Source organism: Euphorbia lathyris, chromosome 2, assembly GCF_963576675.1.
Source record: "Euphorbia lathyris chromosome 2, ddEupLath1.1, whole genome shotgun sequence".
Lineage (NCBI taxonomy): Eukaryota > Viridiplantae > Streptophyta > Magnoliopsida > Malpighiales > Euphorbiaceae > Euphorbia > Euphorbia lathyris.
The window spans coordinates 87,224,783-87,247,299 of record NC_088911.1 but is presented as its reverse complement, the minus strand read 5'-3'; the positions used below and the strand labels follow the sequence as shown (position 1 = coordinate 87,247,299).

At 36.0% G+C, this 22,517-nt stretch overlaps 1 protein-coding gene across 2 annotated transcripts; it reads right to left on the bottom strand.

The window, feature by feature from the left end:
* Positions 1-189: 189 nt before the first annotated feature.
* Positions 190-16,694, bottom strand: LOC136218844 (uncharacterized). Of its 2 annotated transcripts, XM_066005978.1 has the most exons (14): positions 16,585-16,694; positions 15,136-16,261; positions 14,273-15,002; positions 12,089-12,584; positions 10,176-10,327; positions 6,738-10,100; positions 6,416-6,628; positions 5,853-6,056; positions 5,549-5,752; positions 3,341-3,499; positions 1,949-2,299; positions 962-1,388; positions 742-826; positions 190-572 (listed from the first exon to the last, which is right to left on the bottom strand). In XM_066005978.1, the coding sequence occupies exons 1-14, from the start codon at positions 16,619-16,621 to the stop codon at positions 374-376; spliced, it is 7,746 nt and encodes a 2,581-aa protein (XP_065862050.1). In that variant the 5' UTR covers positions 16,622-16,694; the 3' UTR covers positions 190-373. The 2 variants fall into 2 exon arrangements, with proteins under 2 accessions (XP_065862050.1, XP_065862051.1); XM_066005979.1 differs by lacking the exon at positions 16,585-16,694 and having other exon boundaries at positions 14,273-14,979; positions 15,136-15,293.
* Between the last annotated feature and the right edge of the window lie 5,823 nt (positions 16,695-22,517).

Genomic DNA, 22,517 nt, shown 5'->3' with positions numbered 1-22,517 from the left:
CACTATTGAGAACATTCAACTTTAAAATATTAAATAGATTTTGGACTCGTTTGGTTAGATATAGTCCCGAAGATGCCAACCTAATTAGGATATTCGGGTCTCACTCTTCTCGTTCTCCGATTCTCACTCAAAAAAAAATGTAAAAACATAACATGCGGACTAATTAATAAATTATTTATAAGTCATCCATACTAAATAAAGTCAAACGAATAAGTTATACATGTAAAATATGATACAGATAGAAATAGATGTTTCTCTTGTTTGTACATTTGGCTCATATGAAGCTTTTGTAAAACTAGAAAGAATAATATCCTCACAATATTAGTAGCCAAAGTAAACTGATACATATTTACATGAGTTGAGCTACCTACCATTACTCCAAAAAACTAGTTTCCCATTCAAAAACATCAGAAATTAGTTTATCTCGATGTGACAAAACTAGAGAATCAAATGGTTTCTTTTTAAGAATGTTAGAGATGATCAGCATTAGAGCTTGGCAAGCCTGATACTCATCCATCTTCTCTGAATCACTCCTTTCAATTTCAACATCCCTCCAACCTTCCTCAAATGACCTGCACCAAAAGTCCCATAAAAACTTAACTTGCTACTACTATCATCAACAAAAGTCTTGGCTAACTAACAAGCCTGCATTAACTTATGCACAATTGATCAATCTCTTGATGGAAAAGACAAGAAAAGAGAGATGGAGGAGTAGAAACTGCAAGAAAAATTATATATTACCATCTCCATTTGGGGTTGGCTTCGGTGGGGCAATGAATTCTTGCCTGCAGTGCTGCCACATCACTTGCATAACCACTCAATAAATCTGGGCCAAATTCAACATGTTAATCAGAGAGAACATGAAACTTTGGTTCGGAATGTTAAATAAATCGGATTTCAAGTTGAAGAATTAGATCCAAACAGACAAGTACAGGAAGCAATTAGTAGACTTAGGATATACCTGAATATTTGGAGGGGTAGCAGAAAAGCAGAATATGTAGAGCAGAAACAACCGAAGGAACAGCTGTGGAACTCGAACCATTTACCTGTTGGAGGAAAACTATTGTCGTCGCTAATACATCTTCACAATCAGATTTACAGCTCTTGCTTCTTCTACATCCAATATCTACATATTCCAAAAGGGTCTGCAAAGTTCTTGGGCTTGATCTTTTTGGAACTTTGGCATTTACATCATTAAGCTTCGAAAGAATGACGGTGGCAACAAGCCAATGTAAAAGTTTTGAGATCATAGACTCATCATCGGATGGCACTTCCTCCGAGTCAATCCTCAAACTAACGTGATTTTTCATGTGAAATTTTTTCTCAGAATCTGACTTCAATGCAATAGAAACCGCCCACATAAGAAAACCCGATAGCTTTTCCGCATTCTGCAGAATACATTTAAGAGAAAATTTCCTTAAAACAGAACATCTGCAAGGTAAGCAACATATCTGACAGAGCAGTGTAGAAAACACAAGAAACGTTTGAATTGACAAAAAATTCTGAAAAAGGAACCAAGAATGCAGTATTAAAAAACGAAACAAAAAGTAAACTGAGTCCAGTTTCAGATAATCGCCGTTAGATTTCATTAATACAGGCACTACTAACCTGCATTCCTTAATTGTTGTCTTTTATATTATGAGAGCTCGCAGGCAGAACACCCATTTTTTTTAAATCTCGTGTATTAGATCCAACACAATAGACAACTAGCATTTACTTATATCTAGGATTTATTACCAATGGCACAATCCATGGTATTTTCAGAAACTAGCATTCTTCGTGTCAAAGATTCTTCTATTTTTTTTCCTCTCTTTGTCGTAACATAATCAAGTTATTGTCAACCTACTTTTCTTGGTCCTTATTTCTACTTCCCATAATGTTTAGATAGTAGCTATAATTCTGTACTGTCTGTAGAGAGATAGAGAGAGAGAGAGATAGAGAGAAAGACCTCATAAAAAATGTCGACTGGAGGTGTGCTCATAAGTATGGCTGTGAGCCCAGACTCTGCATTTGGACTAGAACTTGAAGTATGAAATGCATCACAGGACTTGTAAATTCGGTACAAGCCCTCAAAAGATATAGTAAAATGTGGTTCGTATATCATCCTTTTCTGAGACATTTTCAATGTTGATATCATTATCTGTAGTATTGAATCAACTAATGTAACATTGTCTTTTATCAACTTCAAGCCACCAATAAGATGTTTATACAGATTAGACGTGAGTTCCATCAGCTGCTCCAGCGCATTATGTTGCAACCATTCAGAAATCTCTTTGGATTGAAGAATATCCAGCACAACCTGAATCCAGATGCCAAGGAAAATAAGTAAAAAAGAACAATTTAATACAAGTTCATTGTTTCTCACTTGTAAGATTTTGAGAATTTAGAAAAACTTGTGTAAGTGATTTCCAAATAAAATAGAAACAATTTTGAGAAAGGAGGGACAAATACTACACTATGGAACATAAACTTCATCAGACAAACTTTAAGGCCTTCGTTAGGTTCAAAAGGTGAAGATTTTCCATATTCATTTTCGAGTTTCCTTTTCCTATTCCTAATTTACATTCTACTTGTTGAAATGGAAAACAAAATTTTAGAACATGTTTTTTTTTCTTGCCTCTTTTTTTTTCATTTAATGTTCTAAAAACTAAAATATTGATTTGGAGTTGTTTTTCTTAGAATAGCTAAAGATTATATTGATAATATAATATACTTCGATGTAAATGTAGATATAATGAATTCTTCTTTTCATTTATTTAAGGATATAATCCATATATAAAGATTAAAAAATAATAATAATAACATATTTCGATATCAACAAGAATTTTTCACACCATAAGCCAATTTTCAACTCTGTATGTTTAAGCGAATTATTTTTATGTATAGCACCCTTTTATAATACTTCATATGTACAAAAGGTCGGTATATCTAATACACTGATTATTTCATATTATATTATTTGTTCGTATCGTTGTAACTTTTTCCATAGTTAACAAATAGTGATTACACTATTTATTAAAACAATTATTACAAACCTACATATACAAAGTCTAATAGTTTACATTTAAAACTAAAACACTCTTAACAAATTACTGAGGTTGCAGAAAACAAAAAGATTATATTTTTAAGGTAAGAAGACAGCAAGATTTCCTATGAAACATCTTTTATTAGTTTTCTAAATTTAAGTTAAAATGTGGAAAATACGTTTTCCTATTCCCCATATAGAAAATTCCCATAACTAAATGGTGTGTTCAATTTCTAGCTGGAAAATTTACCATGTCTTCCAAACCTAAACCAGGTCTAAGGTGAGACAATAAAACAAGCAAAAACTAGTAACTACCTCAATGGACACAATCAACAGCGTGGAAGAAGACCTCTTGTCATTTTCATCTATCATCCGACTGCAATTTGACACAACAGATGATAACCATGGAATTATGCCATGCTTTTTAACTAGATCACAAGTAATGTGATGCAATTTAACTGACTTCTTCACTACCTGAAAAACAAATGAGAAGCTTCAAATTTCACTCAAGTTAATAAGCAACGACGTCAAACAATCAATTTTCAGAAGCAACCGCACATGATACAAAGTGCATCAGTGACATTATGAACCATTGACTTGGATATTAATCTTCAATCAACCGTTAAAAGAACGTTTTACATCCATCAAAAGATACAACTGACAACTAAATTTCCATAAAACAAGAAAGGCTCCTTTTAACACTCCCTGTTAATAGCATGACATTCTACATTTTGAAGCATCAAGAAGTTGAATATTTCTACATGAACAGTGAAAATATTCAGAGAGCATCCGCATGATTTCAGCAAAATCTCTGAATTCCCTAATCCATGAAACAACTTATTCAAGTACTTTTCAGTTTCACCATATCATTGCATATATTAGGACCCTCTATGATTCTCAATTCTCTGTCTCAACAGTTTTATATATTTCGGGAGAACATACTTTCACTCGCATCTACATTCAACATTACTAAATCAACAGCATGAACCCCTACTTGCCACTCAATTGAACCTCAATGCTTAATCAATACTCTAAAATAACATATCAAGCTTTACCACTTCCTTTCAAGGACGACTTAAATAAATTTAAGTTCGAGATCTCAATAGATCAAAATAAATAAATAATACAGGGAGCACCAGACATTACTCAGGCAAGAATAATACAGGGAGCACCAGACATTACTCAGGCAGTCTTGTTTGTTCCATACATTTGGATCAAGGCCATAAATCCCCATTATCGTCCTCTTTAAGAGAAGATATTTACTCAATATCACACCATACCAACAAATAAGATCTATATATGGTAACCTATATAATCTGTAATAACAATAATTCAAAACACATCAAAGGCCATTTGAATACCAGGACAAGGAAATTCATGGAAAATATTAGTCAAATGCACATACACGTCCAGTGACCATTTAAAACATATAAACAAAAAAGTGCATTAGTAAAACCACATATTCCAAACAAATATTGGGTCTATGAATAACAGAAAAATCAGAAACAGTCATAGAATCAGAACATAGACTGCAAACTAGCATAAATTTTCTCAACAGTAAATAAATTTGTTAAAAGCCATTAACAACTAAAACCTTAGAAAAAACATGCAGAAAAAAGAATGACATTAATAAATACAACAAATTTTATAAAATTAGCAACCAACACGTAGATGATTTTTGATTTAGGCTTAATACATTAAAAGCCTCCTGAACTTGTCCAAAAAGGTTGATTAGCCCCTGAACTTACATAGTGTCTTTTTAGCCCCCTAAACTTGTTTAAAAAGCCATGATTAAGTCCCTAAATCTATAAAAATGTACAAAATAAAAAGTTAATTTGTTTTAAAGACTTAAAATCACGAAATGGGCCTTTATTTTTTAAGTTTTGATTTTTTGTTACGGATTTAGATAAATTGCAACGTATATCACTTTATACAAGTTCAGGGGGCAAATGGATCACTGTAAGCAAGTTCAGGGGGGCAATAGGTCACTTTAAACAAATTCAGGTGGCCCATAAGTTCTTTTAAGCAAGTTGAGAGGGCTAACTAGACACCATGTAAGTTCAGGGGGCCAATCAAACATTTTGGACAAGTTCAGAGGGGTTTTGATGCATTAAGCCTTTGATTTATAAACATATTCCACATGCATATGGCATTAGGTGTATATAAGAATTAGCAATCTGTGCAGGTATAAAGAGGCTTCTGTAAGTAAAATTTCGAACAGCCAAACCAATTGGACACCTGAGCATGCTGAGGGGAATTCTAGGTTCCAGTTTAGAGATACTTTCACATCTTATATATAAGAAGTATGTGACTCAAAAACCAATAATATGCAGATAAGAAATTTCTTACTTTATGAAATCCATGAATATTTAATACAAGATTACAGCAGTCAAAACCAGCATAGACAAAATGTTCTATGCTGTTCCATACTTCTGCCTCTTGAGTATTTGATTAGCTAACACTTCCAAAGAAATTAATGGATTATAAAATTAAAAGAAGAGAAGTAATGCTGGGACTGCTTACCTGAAGAACAAGTTCCTTGGATGCATTATCTGCCAGAGGAGTAGAATAAAAACTCAGGACAGTCCTAGGAATGGAATTTTTCATATATAAATTAGCATCGTCGTCTAAATTCAATCCAGCACATGCTAGCCGAAGCATCCATAGCCTCTCTGCTCTGAAGTTAACAGAGTTGCTCTCAAAGAAAGAACGAAAGAAAGGTATGCCCTGAAACAACAAATTAAGGGAAATATATGATTTGTTGAAAATGCAAGTTGCAAATGGAAGACAACTAAACGTAGTGGCAAAATGCCAGTAGAGCGCATACCTTTGCGTCCTTCATTGAAGAATGCATCAAATGCTTACTCAAGGTTGTGTAATGCTCATTTAAAGGATCCAACAATATCAAAGACGCCTCTGCAGCAAAAATAGCCATGATGGAAGGAATTCTCTGCCAATCCTCTTCGACACCATTTTGCATGTATATCACTAGAAGGCGAAGTAGCATTATATCCTTTTTCTTTTGGCATCTCTGAAAGAATAATTTGACAATAAAAAAATGGAAATCAAGAAGAATGAATAGCATGAATAAGAAGTCTACACTTTGCTGTCTGTTATATACAGAAGTCCAAGAAATATATTTAAAGAGTACTGAATAAATGTTTGTTGCTTTACAAATGAGTTTCTAAAATTAATAGTGTGTCATCCTCAATGGTGCCATATCCAAATCGAATTTTTAAAACATCACAAAAAAAAAGTTAGATTCAAGATATATTATGTACATGCATAGCCTGTATACACTCTATAATTGAGATGAAAATTCAACCATATAAGATCCGAGACACACAAAGAGACTTGCCATTAACCGGATATATAAATAGACAACCTTACCTCTAATGTCTCCTTAAACTTCTGAACAAAATGATAAGCCAATTTTCTCATCTCAACATCAGGTGAAGATGTGCCAACAAAGGCAATTGCAAGTAAGCCCAAGCCAGCAAACTCAATAGCTTCAATATAACCCATTGACAGAATTTGAATTGAGAAGCGCAAGATGAAAACAGGATCATATCGTTTCATTTTGTTGACACTAGGAAAATGTGCCTGCAAATAGAATAAGGGTGTAACTCTGGTGCTGCTAACAAAGTAACAACAAAAATATTAAGCTATTCAACAGCATAAACTTAGATTATATATATAATTAAGATCATACCACACATATATTCTTAAATGCCCCTGGTCCAATGCCCACAGTCCTGTCATAGGGAAAGTAAATGACTGTTGCTGCACACATTCTGGGGTCAATAGGAAGGTTTTCCCTGAATTGACTTCTTCTATGTTCTGCAAATGCTTCTGTATTAGTCATAATCTTTGAAGATGCGTCCCTGTCCAAAGTCCTTTCTTTTCTTATTTTCAAAGCAGCCTGACCCCACAGGTAATCCAAGTCAACAAGGTCATCAGAGGCTGATCTATCAATAGATTCAATTTCAGACATTAGACTATGTATCTCCAAGTCAATTTCACTGAGCGTTGCACCATACGAAGACAAAAGCAATAAATAGAGTTCTCTAAAATTGATTGCGTCATCTTTTTTAGAACAACCAGCCTGATCAGGCTTCAACTGAATGAGCGTTCTAAGCAACTTAAGAATTTCCAACTGCTGAAAAAGAGGGTTAGTTGTTTGGGAATCATTCCTCATGTTCGAATGGGGGATAACAGCCGATTTGAGAATGCTTGGCATAGGCCTAAAACAAGCACCAGTTTGAGAACTATTTGGATCTATGACAGAATGGATTGTAGAAGCAAACTGAGAGTGAGCAAGCAGCAGCTGAAGAAATGGGAGGTATGAAAATTTCCCCTCTAAAAATAATGTCAAAATGCTCCGTAGAACATTCAATGTTTTGGGATCATCAAACCTGTAGAGGAGAGACGACCTCACCAATTGCTCAAGAAAAGGTATGGTCTGCAATTGTATAAGACCATCACACATCTCCACAGATAATTCGTAAATATTTTTTAAAATGAACAATTCCAAGTATCTGTACAACTGCAGACAACCAGGGCTCTTCTCTTTTCTGGAACTATCTGAGTCTGAAGGAAACTTCTTGACCATGCATTGCCAAGTATTCACCAAGCTCAGTAAAAACTGCATTCTGGATTCACCCTCTTCATTAGACACAAATTTCAAAGAGGTTGTTTTAGAATTCCTATCTTTTTCTTTTGGTAGGGACAGGATTTTACTATCATTTGGAAATAACATCATCCTGCAAAATAATATTTTTGCAGCAACTCTAATAACAACGTTAAGTGACTGTTCAAGTGGATAGAATTCCAGTTCATCAACATCACAATCCAGCAGCTCATCATATGTACCGGAATGGGTGAGGAGACAACTGCATACCTTCAATCTTCGCTCCAATTCCATGTGCCCACTTAAGACAAAATGGCATTTTAACATATTCAGTGCTTCTCCTAGATGACTAGCATCCAACAGATTGACAAATTCTTCAATAGATGATGGCAAGAAGATATCATGATTATCCTCAAATAGATGTCCAGACACAAAGTTCTTCCAGTCACAGAAACCCCTTAAGAGTATTTCAGAATAAAACTTGGAAATTTTAGTATACAGCTTGTGGTATGGCATCTCTAACTTGATGAAAACTGAATTCAAGTATGAACATGCAGCTGGAAGCAGCCACATATAGTCCACATTTGAAAGAGACGTCTCAAAGGCCTCTTCCACCTTATCTCTCTTAAAATGAAAATTTTCACTCAAAATTCGAGATAATATGTACCCAAATGCTGATAGATGCAGAGGACTCATGTCAACAAGAAGAAACAACACTTTAGATTTTGTCTTGCTTGTCTCGTGAACGCAGTGAAAAACAATATCCATAGGAGTGCTCAGAATAACCCTTGACAGTACCAAGCTTAAGGGATCAAGTAAATCACATTTCATGTACTTCAGTCTGTAGACAGCAGTCAAAGCTTCCAGCAAACAAGAATATGCAAAATCTAGTTTAAGCGTAGACGCAAACTTGCATTGGTTCACATACATATCCTCAATCAAGGTAACATCCAAGTCTTTCTTTTTCACATCCCAAAAGGAATTTAACAGTTCTCTGGTTCTTACAGGATGCTCCAAATAAATAGATAACATTTTGAAAGCATCACTGGCAATACAAAATCCAATTGAAAGAGCAGATGCCCTACAGGATTCTAGTCCAGTTGAACCATTTAGTTCAACCCTATCAAAAATCCAAGTTGCTAATTCAAAAAGTTCAAATGGGGAAGTAAACTGTATTAGAGCATGTAAAGCATAAAATGGTTGGAGAAGGGGCAATAAACTATCAGTTCTAATGCACCCATTAAATTTGTCCTTCAGCTCCATATATAGCCTCTGTTTCAGGGTGTTGCAAGCTTTCATAATTTGCTTGTTTGAACCTTCTTCAAGTACACAATGTTGCCCGTCAAGTAAAGACAAACGGTCAAAAGTTGTTTTCAACATGTCCAAGACACGACTATCTATTAAATTAACTCTTTGTCGACAAAAACTAAGAAAAGCCTCTATATCGTCCCCAAAGTTTCCATCTGCAAACTCCTCGGTAATAAATTTATCATCACCATCCGCAGGACAAGTGAAAGATGCTTTCACAACAGGATGACAAAAGATGGTTTCAGCCACTTCTCGAATAAGGTTACCTGCAAGAACATCCCCTGAACCAGGTCTGTAAACTAGCAATTGAGCAAGCATATGATTCACAAGCATATAGCAGATTTCAGCACATTCTTCAAATTTAGCCAATGGCTTTATTCTGTATGATAACTGTATCTGATAAAACCAAAATAGAATAAGGCGCAAATATGGAATCACAAAATCACTTGTGCACTCAGCTAGTTTAGCCATAAGCATTTCTTTTAACTTCGGGAAGTCTGATAGACAAGGACCACTACCACATACAATTCCAGGAAAGAGCACATGAAAAGGTGTCTGCCCCAAAAACAAGGCAAATGCATCAGCAGCGGTTGATTCGCTAGCATCAACATGCAAAGTAAGCACTGTTTGTTGAGCAATAGCATCATCATTTGTGCCTTGCAAAATAACAATAGAAGAAGCCTTTTCTAGACCGGCAAAGAATACTGTGGGCCATAGCTTTGAAACATCAGCAAGAAAACTTTGCTCAAGATAGATTATGAAGGATAAGAAGGAAAAAGGAAGCTGGATATGTTGAGAAAGGGTCATAACTGCTGGAAAATTCTTTAGCACTGCATCTGATGTTGTACATATAATTGCAGAAGAAAAAGCTCTTGCACTTCCAGCTATCTCACCAGCATGCCCACTCTCTACAATTTTTCTTACTTCACCAAGTACTCTCATGAAAGACCTATCAACAGGCATATCCCTTTGCTCAAAGAGAAAGAAACAGGATGTTTTTTTATGCAGTAAGCTCTCTGCAAAAAGCAACAAATTCTTAAATGGCCTCCACTCACAGAACTGATCCGCAGAACAGCAATCCTGAAGTGTCTCAGACAAAGCTGAACTAATCAAAGCAGCTAAAAAGCTTGCATCTACCTACAAAAATATAGTTCTCCCATCAACTTATGTATACAATCTTTGTATTTACATGCTAAAACACAAAAACTGTACCTGAATTTGCAATAGATACTTCAATGTATTGCACACATATACAGATATCATAGACTTCTCTGGTAAAGAAAAGGTTCCAGATTTTGAACTGAGTAACCTTATGCACTTCTGCAGGACACATGGGACAAGAGGGCTGAATTCAGGTGAACTATCTGCGAAGGAAACAGGAAAAGTATTACAAAATGCAAACCAAGGCTTGTCCCAACTTTTTGGGGAAAACAACAAGCCGCCAATCTCATGCAATCCATTGAACTGGAAACAGAAGAAAAAAAAAATTAAATAAAAAAATCTGAATTTCCAATGCTCTAAATAACATCAATAACTGTGTAACAGTTAGGTAAACAGTAATAATTCTTGTTGTGAAGGGAATGTGTGCTCATGTACTTGATTCAATGGAGAAGAAATATTTCTCGACCAGAAAAGCTTGTAGTTAAGGCACTAATACTGCGTTTGTTAGGAGGGAAGTGAGGAAGGAAAGGAAGTTGGATGCATGAAGACGCATGCCCTCCAAACAAACATAGCATAAATTTTAATGAACTTCATGATGCGTGGTTCCAGATGGGGCACATAAAGAAGTAGAAGAAATAAATCAAGGCCTCATGCAGTTTTTTTGGAACTGCTCCTAGGTTTACAATTGTGCAAAAAATTCACAAGAACATTCCATAGAATGAAAAACCCTGACATTCATTTTACAGTTCAAGTGATCATTCAAAAGGAAGTGAAGTACATTTTCCTGAAGCAAAAGTTACAAACTATACCATAAAAAAAGGGCGGCCCGGTGCACTAGGAACAACAACGTTGACCCTCTTACAAACTATACCATATTAAGCTGAAAATAAATCCACTCCAATCTGGACATGCATCTAGGTGTCAATTTGAAAATAAAAAATTTAAGAGCATATTCAAGAACAGGTTTGCAGACTGATCAGTTCCATCTAGAAAAGGACAAGCAACAAGTCAAGCAAACAAAAACTGAGGATATTCAGCTACCAGTTTGTGGTTTTAAAACAAAATGCTAATGTCATCACTTCAAAGGCTGTACAGTGTATACTCTCATATCATGTAACTGGAGATGTCTGCTCTTCACCCTGCTTTCACCATGACTCTTAATTGTGTTCAATATACTCTTAATTGTCTTTTCAATATTAAGCATGTTGTCTATCTCTGTCTTGTCATATTCAAACCAAAAGTACTCTAAGTTCAAGGGGACACAAGGTTCCAATACTTTAACCACAAACCAAAAGACTATTACTACCAGTTTGTGGTTTTAAAACAAAATGCTAATGTCATCACTTCAAAGGCTGTACAGTGTATACTCTCATATCATGTAACTGAAGATGTCTGCTCTTCACCCTGCTTTCACCGTGACTCTTAATTGTGTTCAATATACTCTTAATTGTCTTTTCAATATTAAGCATGTTGTCTATCTCTGTCTTGTCATATTCAAACCAAAAGTACTCTAAGTTCAAGGGGACACAAGGTTCCAATACTTTAACCACAATCCAACTATGATTGAAAAGACTATTACATTTCCATGTTGAAATTGATGCAGAAATCTCCTTCCTTTAAATTCTGACATGGAAATACGACACCAGATGATACTTTTTTCATGCCAGTAGGCTTCAAAATAGAAAAATCAAACCTGTGAGCATTTAACCGCCGAGTATTTGACAATGTGTATTTAGAACAGGTGTCTCCATTTATAAACAGCTCAGACAAAATAACAACATAAATTAATGCAGGCAGAAAATGAAAGAGCAAAGTTGGTGCAGAAGAATCTCAACTATAGCTACATTAAGTACAAGCAAACAAAAGATGGGAAGCACAATAATAAGACAACCTTCAAAAGTGTGAATTTAAAGCACAAAACCAGAAACAAAGATAAAAGGTAAAATGAAAGATATACCAATTACCTCTAAACTCATCTAAGTGGTACGTATAATTCCTGACAACATCCCAGTGCCTAAGTAAATTGTTCCCAATGGTAGAAATGGCATCACACAAGAATGAGATGACAACTGCTGACAAGCTCTGCAGCACTTCTACTCCATGGTCCTCAACCGATGATTTAACAGCACTATAACCCGGTAAAAATGACAACCAAACAGAAATTTCATGCAAGTTTCTGTCAAATGCACCTGTACTTGACATAGCTGCTTGTGCCAATTTATAAGTGTGGATCTTTATGTCACCAAATGGTGAAAATATTAACAAATTAAGAAATGCCTGCAGATGCTTGTACATAAGTGGTGGTGTCCTAATGGCAGATCCACTACCAGGGGAAGTTCTAACGTACTCAACTAGTAGAGACAACAAAGACATGAGAAGATTAGACGGTAATTCTGATGGCATGCTGAGAAGGTTCGTAAAAAAATCAAATGACCCCTCCAGTGCAGTAGGCATTCTCAGCTGCATGAGACAAAAGTGAAATCATAATAATTCATAATGAGAAGGGTTTCTAATGACTTCCAGAAATTACAAACCCATGATATCACATTCTTTATCAGATGATGGTTGCTCGATAAAATACACAAACTAACAGGGCAACATAATAACAGGACTTCCAGCAAAAATCCATCAACAATAAGAGTGAAATTCACAAAGTGCTAAATAAGTGTTTATCTTTTCAAATAGCATTAAAAAATCTTATGAGAGCAAGTTAAAGACAGGGAACCCTTGGATTCAAGTGCAAAAAATATATTAGATTGTGGTACCGAATTACAGATAGGCACTAACAAGGGGTGAGCAAAACCGAACCAAAAACCAAAAACCAAAAAAACCGAACCAAACCAAACCAAATTGTAGCTCGGATCGGTTCGGTTTTTATTTTTATGTAACTTCGGTTTTCAGTTTGGTTCGGTTCGGTTTAGATATAAACCAAAAAACCGAATTAAATTATTACTACCCAGTACACTACAAATAATTTAGTTACTACCAATGTGCCAAGCCTATTATAAATACAATTAAACTATTATTATATTATTTGATTATTAAAAAAAAATTAAAAAAATTTAAGTTATAGAGAAAGTCGAAAAGAGGAACACAACTCACATATAATACCCAACATCAACTTATTCCATTCATTATTATGAAATTTTTATTTTAATGAATTCATTATTGTAAAGGAAAAAAATTCCAGGAACAAGTTCCAGAAACATTATTTGAAAATTTTGTTATGATTTATAAACAAACTAAAATAAAGAGAAATATGTAAAACATTTTAAAATTATAAAAAAAAAGTTCAGGAACATTATTTAGTTAATTATCTCTAATTTGGTTTGGAATGGAACCAAACCGAACCAAACCGAAATAATTTAGTTCGGTTTGAACCGAACCGAATTGTAGTTTGGTTCGGTTTGGTTTATAAAAATTGTACTTATTTGGTCCGGTTTTGTTTGGTTTGGTTTGGTTTTTGAACCGAACCAGACCATGCTCACCCCTAGGCTAATGGCAAGTTATGATGAACCTTTTGCATATTAATCGTTCTGTATCTGATGTCCTATCAAACTTTTTTTTCTTTTTTTTTTTCTTTTTTTTTTACAATAACAACATATAATAAATTGCCAGAAACAAAATATGTAATGAATATGCATTATTACATATTCACAACTGAATAAGCTGAAAAGGCTGTTATTGCCTAAATCATTAGAAATATGTAGCACAAACAATGTACCTAGGAATACTAGCATGACAAAAGCACTTCTATATTAATATGTCCAGAAGTTCAAATACAAGTTGGATTGCCATATAGGACTATAAATACAATGCTATGAGTTCAATATAGCATTATCAGATATTAATTATTAAAAATCTCATCTATCCTTCTCATAATAGTTAATTATACTTCGTCTAAAGTCTCCATCTCCAGGCTTCATCCTTTTATTGTGTTATTCATAATATCTTACTTATGTTACTGGCTAGACAGTAACATTACTGAGATTCTAGAGGAGAAACCAAAAGAACTATACAAATCTCACCATATAAAAAGTAGCACAGTGAAGTTGAAACAAGTAACACCCAACTTATAAACTTTTAATTCATTAGAGAACATGGCCTTGGCTAGAAATGATAGACAAACGTTGAAATATTGAGCTTACAAGATATATCTTGAGAGCGTCAAGAAGCTTAGAGTAGAAGAACATTTCAGCATCTTTCAGTGTAGTGACAGGTGCAGAGAATACGTCAACCCAAAGTTCAGACATTACATTCACAAAATCCACTGTACTGTCTGATGAGGGTGGTATTTGTGAATCTACAACATTTTCACCATCTGAAGGCAAAACGATGTCAGAGGCCGAACTTATACCACCTATAATTATGTCAGCTTCCTCATTCATAGCAGTTGTTCTTGGTTTCTTTTTTCGCATGCCACCAAGAGGAAAACTTTCTCTATCTGCTGTTCTTTTCAAGGATGACTCACTGGTTCTCACATGGCTACTTAAAGTAGAAAGTAGAGTCAGCAAAACCTGTGGATCAGGAAGCAAGGTTTGAATTTCATTCTGGGTTTCCTGCTCAAGAGCTTTCCATTTTTGGTTCTGTTGTTTCTGGTTACAAGATAGGTTAATAGCCTTGAAAAAGGAATCAAACAACTTCAAGGCCTCAAAAAGAAGCCGTAAAGTTCCATTCTTCACAATAAAATCTGAGTGAAGTAGCCCCTTGTTTATCATTGATCGGCTCAATGCACGAGAATGGAAGATACTCATGACATTCTGCACATCCACGCTATCAAATGAAGGTGGATCACCAGACTCAGAATCCAGGAAACCAAAAGGACTTCCAACAATCATGGAGGAAATCAAGTTTGCTGCAAGAGAAACAGTAGAAAACCTGCAAGAGCTTCAGTTGCCATGCATATGCTTGGACATGGATGGTAAAGAACAATACCAGTACAGTAGCAATAAAACAACAGACAAATAAATCAAAGTTAACACGTATATGCAGATATGTACAGGAATCTGACCAGCTAGGAGATGCATAATCTTCAAGGTTGTAAGGGAACTTCTCCAAAAATGCTGAACCAAAGGAAAGCCTCCCCCTAACAATAGCTAAAAGCAAATCTCTGTGATAAACTATCTCTGTTGCCTTTAACTTCTTCATGAGATCCAAAAGTCTCCTTGGGTTACCTCTCAAAGGATTTGGCTTTCTATTGTAATCTGGCATCAATCCATTGCAAGGATCAGTGCAAGCCTGATGTAGTACATTATAAGCGACCTCTGCGGATCCACAATTTTCCCTTCCCGAAATACCAACCAACTGTTCCAAAACAAGGCTCCCAAAGAGAACACTCCTTAGAGATGGGGGAACCAGCGAGTCTTCAGTGAGAATCCTATCTCGCAATGTTGACAAAATGTAAGCAACAGTCTCATCATCATCATTCTCAAGCCCACGAAGAACACCAGAGTACATTTCCCTCTGCTGTAGGACCCACCGCAGCAATCCCGGCTTTGCCATCTCCAAAAATGACATTGCAAATCCAACAAAAGCCCTTCTTGTTGAGTGCTTCCGTTTCTTGTCATTATGCCCTTTTTTATACTCTGCAAGCTTGGAAAATCCCTTGAGTTTGAAATCAAACTTCTTAGCAACATCTGAAGCCAGACCTGAACCACGCCGAACTATTGAGGCCATTAACAGAAGAGCTGCATTTTGGCGCTTTCCTTCATCACTGGTCAGTTCCTTATAAAGTTCCTCCAACTTCTCTTCAATAAAAAATCGTGCAAATTTATCAAGAATCACACTTATACCAATTCTCTCCTTATCATTCGGCTTGTACTTTCCATCAGGATGACTAAGAATTACAGAAATCAAGGATAATATATAAGAAATTCCAGGTTTCCCCTGTCGAAGCTTCATAGCTCCCAGAAGTTCTGAGAAATTCGTAGTCGACTGTACATAAAGACGCAGCAACTCACCCCCAAAATTACCCTTGAGCAACTTAATAAACTCCTTCGTAGCATCCGAACATAACTTAATCTCAATGGAATTGATCTTATGTAATAGTTCTCTAAGCTTAGCTTCATGGGTTGCTTTAAAAACAAGGTTCGTAACTTCCTTTCCCTGCACCACAGTGCCCTCCTCTTCCATGAAAACTACAATTTAAAAATAAAAATAGACAATTTATATTCTGTCTGGACATTCACACACACAACACTAAACTAAATGTAGTGCGAATTCAATAGAAATGTTACCAAAACAGAATTAGATTAGAAAATATATATATATCAACAAAGTTCAATCTTCTCAGAGTTTTTCATTCAATTGATGAGGATCAGAAAATACCATCACACCATTTCCATTATAAATCCTTGAGCAGAAAATGAATATAATGGCAAAGCAGAATGGGTAATGCAATCAAAGAATTATGGAGTTGGTGCAGTTATTGGGAAGATACGTATAATGAAAAATTGCGTACCTTGTTCATCGTCGGAGGCGGAGCTTAGGTCCTCCATTGAAAAGAGAGTAATAACAGAAAGCTTCTTGTTTGGGTGGAGGAGGAGGAGGAGGAGGGTTTAAGGTGCAAGGGTTTGGTTAGACAGACAGAGAAGCTGAAAGAGTGGAGGAATTGTGTCGGCCCACTAACATCTTAACTTAGTTAAGCCCAAACATACTGACTGTTGGATATTCAGCAAATTACATCCTTTGTTACTTTCTCTTTCTCGACAGTACTAGCATCTTAAATTAAAACCTACCTCAAACCTTTTCCATTAAAAAAAAAAAAAAAAAAAAAAAAAAAACAAACAAACAAACCTAGCTCAAACAAAAATTCTCTCACTAACCCACCGTTACCTTAAGGGTGACAATAAGACGGAAGGCGGGCAATGATACATTTTTCACTCCGTTCTCAATACTTACATAAATAGATTCGTAAAATTCTAGCTAAAGGATTTTAGGATTTTTTTTATCTCTATCCTTGGTATCCCGTCTTGTGCGGATACCGAGAGAAGACAAGATATCCTCGTCTCAAAAAGATAAAATTAAAAATAATTATTGAACTTTTTTTAATGATTCAAAAAGAAATTAATTATTGGTTTTGTAAAAGTAAAAGTAATGATAATGGTTAAAAAAATCTATTAAATCGTCGCCTTTTATATAAGATGTCCAGAACGTTGTTGTAGTTATATTCATCTATGTTATTGAATCAACTATTGATAACATACACATTATGTACAAAAAAAAAATCATTTTTTCCCTTTTTTTATTTTCATTTGCCATATATATACGTACAATGGAAAAATATAAGATTCTTAGAACAAACAAAGAGAATTATCAAGAAATTATTTCAATTATTTGTGGAAACATATCAATTAGTAGAACCATTATTATCTAAAAATTAGAGGTTGAGACTTGGGTTGGGAGAGTGGAAAGTAAATCAATAACTAAAGGTTAAAGGTAGCCAGTGGATTGAATTAGGTTAGCTTGGTAAGTAATTAAATATATATATATATATATATATAATTAAAATTATAAAACAATTTGTAGATTCTCATGGGATTTTTTAAAGAACCCTACAAGAATTTATTCAGAGGCGCGATCCTCACATTTCAGGGATAGTATCCTCATTTCAGCTTCAAGTCAAAATGTTCTCTCTTATTCTCATCCCGAATATTTCGGTGATTCTCCATTCACGTTGATTTGCATCGTCGCGGTTTTTGGGGAATCTCCACCCCATTATGACTTTTCTTAGAGCTTGAACGAGGAAGAGGAACTAGTCTTAGAGCCGACTGTGGATAATGGGGAACCAGAGGTAAATACTTTTGCTTGGTGTGTAGGTTTCTCACGAATTGCATCATCAAGTTCCTAGTGATGAAATATGGGATGTCGAGGTTTGGAGATTGGGAAAAGAGATGAATATCTGAGATCTGGGTTCAAGATTATCTCTCTTTTAGTTCTGTCATGCACTAGACTTAAAACGATTCCTAGGGGGTGGGACGTGGACATTTGTGATGTTCACTTTTTGCTACACAGTCATCTCAAACAAGGGGATGTTCCTAGTAATATTCTCATATCCACCTCTCTATTTGGGTCTAATTGCATAAAGTTTTGGTGGGATGCATGTCAATAGAAGAGGGTAAATTACTCGGACAATTTCTAGGGGATTTAATTGACTATGACATGAAGAACAATGTTGGAGGATGGAAGAGCTTCGTGCATATAAGGGTTCAATTGGATGTTCGTAATCCTCTAAAAAGATGGAAGAAGATTAAAGTTGCAAGTGGGTCATGGAGAGTGGTGTAGTTTAAGTATGAAGTGCCTACCTCTAATCAAATATGTTAATTTGTCGTTTGTTTGGTCACAGTGATATGCACTGTCCCGAATGATTTTGTTTCTCAAAGGAGAATTTTCTAAAAGGGTGGGGAGGATGGATTATGGCCGAGAGACGATAAAGATTTGTGGGTGGTGAGCTTTGGCTCAAGGAGGATAGGGATGGAGGAGACATTGTAGGAGGGTCAGCAAATACAGATTCAAAGATGGGAATTGACTCAATTATGACTAGCAATCAAATCCGTTAATACAAGGATTGAGCATGGTCGGGCAAGAGAGCAATGAAAGATTTATATAGGTGTTTCAAAATTGAACAATAAGCCTTTTATTCTTGGGCTGAATGAAAATAGTGATATGAGCACAGATTTTTTTGACACCTATAATGTATTATTGTTAACCTTGATCTGTAGGTTTGATTGGGTTAAAATCCAACCCGAACGCCAAAGTCAAAGTGAGAAAGGTCAAACTTAGAAAAATGTCTATCAAGGTTGATCGGGTCTAACTTAAGGTCAATCGGCCTTTCCATATAATCCAAAATATTTACTGTTGGTGCTTGATGTGAATGCGACCCATCATTAACTATCTTTCGTATGATAAGGCTAGTCGGCCTTGAAATCTAAACTTTGGAGTCAATCAACTCTTCTGTATAGAATGCACCTTACCTCGAAATGCTTTCAACTATTGCAAAGTCACCTTAATCCTTCCACATATAATCTATTTAGCCATAACATGAGAGGGAGCTGTCATTTTTAATTCAAGGCAATAAAGATTGAAATAAATTTGAGAGCTTATCTCACTAAAAGCTTGAATTTAGAGAGGGAAATGAGAAAAACATATGGAAGCTAGGATTAGTCTCATAAACACTAGAAATTTGTTACTAAATCACGCCAATACACTTACTAGACTTGATTACCTTTCATACCTTAGTGTCATTATATTGAAAATCACTAAAAACTGCTTTCAAGACCCGGGATGCACTGCTTTCAAGACCTGGGTTGGGGACGAATGGAAAACTGCTTTTAAGACCCGGGATGAACTGTATTAATGGCTAGTGATGCCATTCAGGATGACTAATGCTCCAAGTACATTCATGAGACTGATGAATCAAGTGTTTTGCCCAGTGAGTGGGAAGTTTGTGGTTGTATATTTTGATGACATACTTGTTGGTCCCGTGTAATGTAATATAATTAGTTCCAATGGGGGGTTAGGAACTAATGAAACTTTTTAGTTTAATTACGCTGACTTAATTCTTTAATTAACTCCACTCAGTTTTGGTCAGCAAGGCTTGAGCGTAGTGTAAGACAGCTTTAGTCAGATGCTGACTAGAACTGTTTCACTTGTGAGTTGGGAAATAACACTTGAGGTCAGCTTCCAACTCAGCACTCTGATTACTCAGCGTCGGCTTATACAAATTATATACTGAGTAATTTAAGCAAGCAACACATACATATATATATCAAGAGAAGGGTTAGAGATTACTCAGCAGTTTTATCCTGGTTCGGCCTCACCACCTACGTCCAGTCCCCAGAATCCTTCCGGGCTTTTTCAATCCACTACTGAGCTCTTTAAAGGTAGAGCACACCGTTTACAAAGCAATTGAGTATGCAAGAGTACCGTCCTCTATTCGTCTACTCAACCCTACTGAGCGTTATGACCGAACACTCATATTTTCTCTACCACTGAGTACTAAGACCGAGTACTCAGCTTCACTCTCTCAACCTTTACAATTGATACAAAATTTTGTTCTCTCAAACGAAGAACACTTTAGATGAATACAAATTCACTCTAGACTTTTACACAGAGATTGGATTTGGGCGTAAGAACTTGATTTTTCTATATAGACAGCTTCTATTTTGGATTTTCACTCTTGTGAAGATTTGCTTTTCTGTCTGTGCTTTCTTATTTTTCGGCAAAGGATCCAAGTGATGAACTTGTCCTTTTGTAGTAAAATCTGAAGCTTCAATCATTTGAATTCGGACATATCCGTTGAAATCAAACGGTCTTCTTGCGTCATTCATTGGTCAGCATTCAGATTTGAAGGCCAATCCTATCGTCTGAATCTAGCAGGCGCCAGGCTTGCCAGTTTCGTCTTCTTGCGCCAGGTTTGTCTTCTTGCAAAACGCCAGTTGATCCATGCGTCTCGAAAAGGTCTCTTGGCATAATTCTGAGGCTTCTGAATTGGTGCAGACCTTTATCGGGCTTTATCTTCTAGTTAACGGATCATTGGTGCTGTCCTAATGAACACTCAGCTTGACTTAATTGATGTCGCCTTTAAGATCTCCTTTGATGGGGATGAGTTATGTTTTACTCAGCTTCTTTGGTCAGTTTCGTCTTCAAGCGTTTGTTTAGAAGAAGACTTTTCTTCTATGATGTTGAGTTGTGTTCTACTCAGCTTCTGTGGCTCATGCTGACTTCATTTTGTCTTACTTTTTATTTCTGTTCTCATTTATTAATATACTCAACATTGAACAAACACATTAGTACGATTAAATCAAAGCACTTAAATTTAATTGTCTTAATCATGGGATTAACTTAAATAATTTTGTCAAATCAAAATCATGTGGAAAGGTGTTTCAACAAACTCCCCCATTTTGATGTTGGCAAAAGTATTTAATTTTGGAACTCAGCATTGAGGTTCCCCATGATTGATTTACCTTTTATTCTTCTGAAGTTACTCCCCCGTAAGGGTTGCATCTATTGACTTAAATTAACTCTAAACCTTCTAAGATTTAATCGAGTGAAATTAAGACATGCCTTTACTGACTTAGTTCAATTATAGACCTTCCAAGATCTAATTCAGATGAGCCTAGGTCAGCCTTCAGAAGTAGGTCAATGCTTGGAACATTTAGTTATTACTCAGTGTCGCATATAGGTATCAGAGTTGTGTGCTGAGTATATTTTACTTGTATATTCCTTATGTTCACAATATTTAATTTGTTGTTCAATGAATAGTTAAGTATGACAGATCAGCATATAAGCACAACAAGTAAGCATCGCATATATAAAATCAGTTTGAATAAAAGATGCTTATAAATCATATAACTCAGCTTAACAAGAACATGCCATAAAATATAAGTTGCAAGCACTATAGACTATTTGCCAGCACTATTTCCTAATATTGGCTTGAACTTGATTTGACTTGGGTTTGGTTTGGGCAGTTCGTTGTTGCTGAGTGTGGGTACTCGGGTCAGCAGAAGTTGAACCAGGCTTCTGCTGAGTTCCGGCAGCTGGCTTAGATATCTCCTCCGTTTTCTGTTGAGTTCCAACAGCTTGCTTTGTTCGTTCTTTCTCCCCCGTTTTGCCAGCATCATGAGATGGAGGAGAAGGAGCATAGAAGATTCCCTGTTGAACAGCACGAGTCAGTTTGGATGAGTACAGTTGCAGTTGACTCGTACTCTCTTGTAGACCTTGGAAGACCTACATGCCATCGGCCATACTTGAAGTGGGGATTTTAATATTGACACTGAGCATACTTAGCAGATACTCTTGAGATTTCCCGATCCAAGTTATCGATTCTGTCATCCGTGTATAGGATTGATGATACATCCTGAGCAGGGCAGTGTCGTATGATTGACGTTGAGCATTTATGTGCCGGACCTGCGCAAGGGTGGATTGAGTGCATTGCAGAATCTCGTTGGTCTTCACTTGGTCAGTGTCCATTTCCTCTTTACTTAGGTTGAGTAGGCGAATGGCTTCACCAATCTATTCGATGGAGCACTGAGAGGAGGAGGAGATAAGGTTACGAGCTCTAGTTAGCTCAGAGGTCAGCTGGGAGAAATGTTGATTAACCTCAGCAAAGGTTGCATATGTGGAGTTCACAGCTGATAAGGTATTGAGTTGACCTTGGATGGAGTTCATATGGTTCACCATCATCAGCTGGAGTTCAGCCAGCTTCATTATTGACTCTTGCTTGGGCTGTTGAGAAACGAAAGATGTCATGATGCTCATTAGTTCTTTGAGACCCTTGATTTCGGTCAGAAGCTGAGTGACAGAGGAGATTTGAGTTGGCTCAATATGAACAGATCCAGCAGCATCGGCGTGAGTTTGATGAATATCCTGAAGGAGAGCTTGAGCTAAGTCAAT

Excerpts from the sequence above, each read along its gene's own strand:
- LOC136218844 (XM_066005978.1), bottom strand. The coding sequence starts at position 16,621 with ATGGAGGACCTAAGCTCCGCCTCCGACGATGAACAAG. Across the intron at positions 6,629-6,737 it reads CATTTAAGAATATATGTGTG|GCACATTTTCCTAGTGTCAA; the intron begins GTATGATCTTAA and ends TTCTATTTGCAG. Across the intron at positions 1,389-1,948 it reads CAGTCGACATTTTTTATGAG|AATGCGGAAAAGCTATCGGG; the intron begins GTCTTTCTCTCT and ends TGTATTCTGCAG.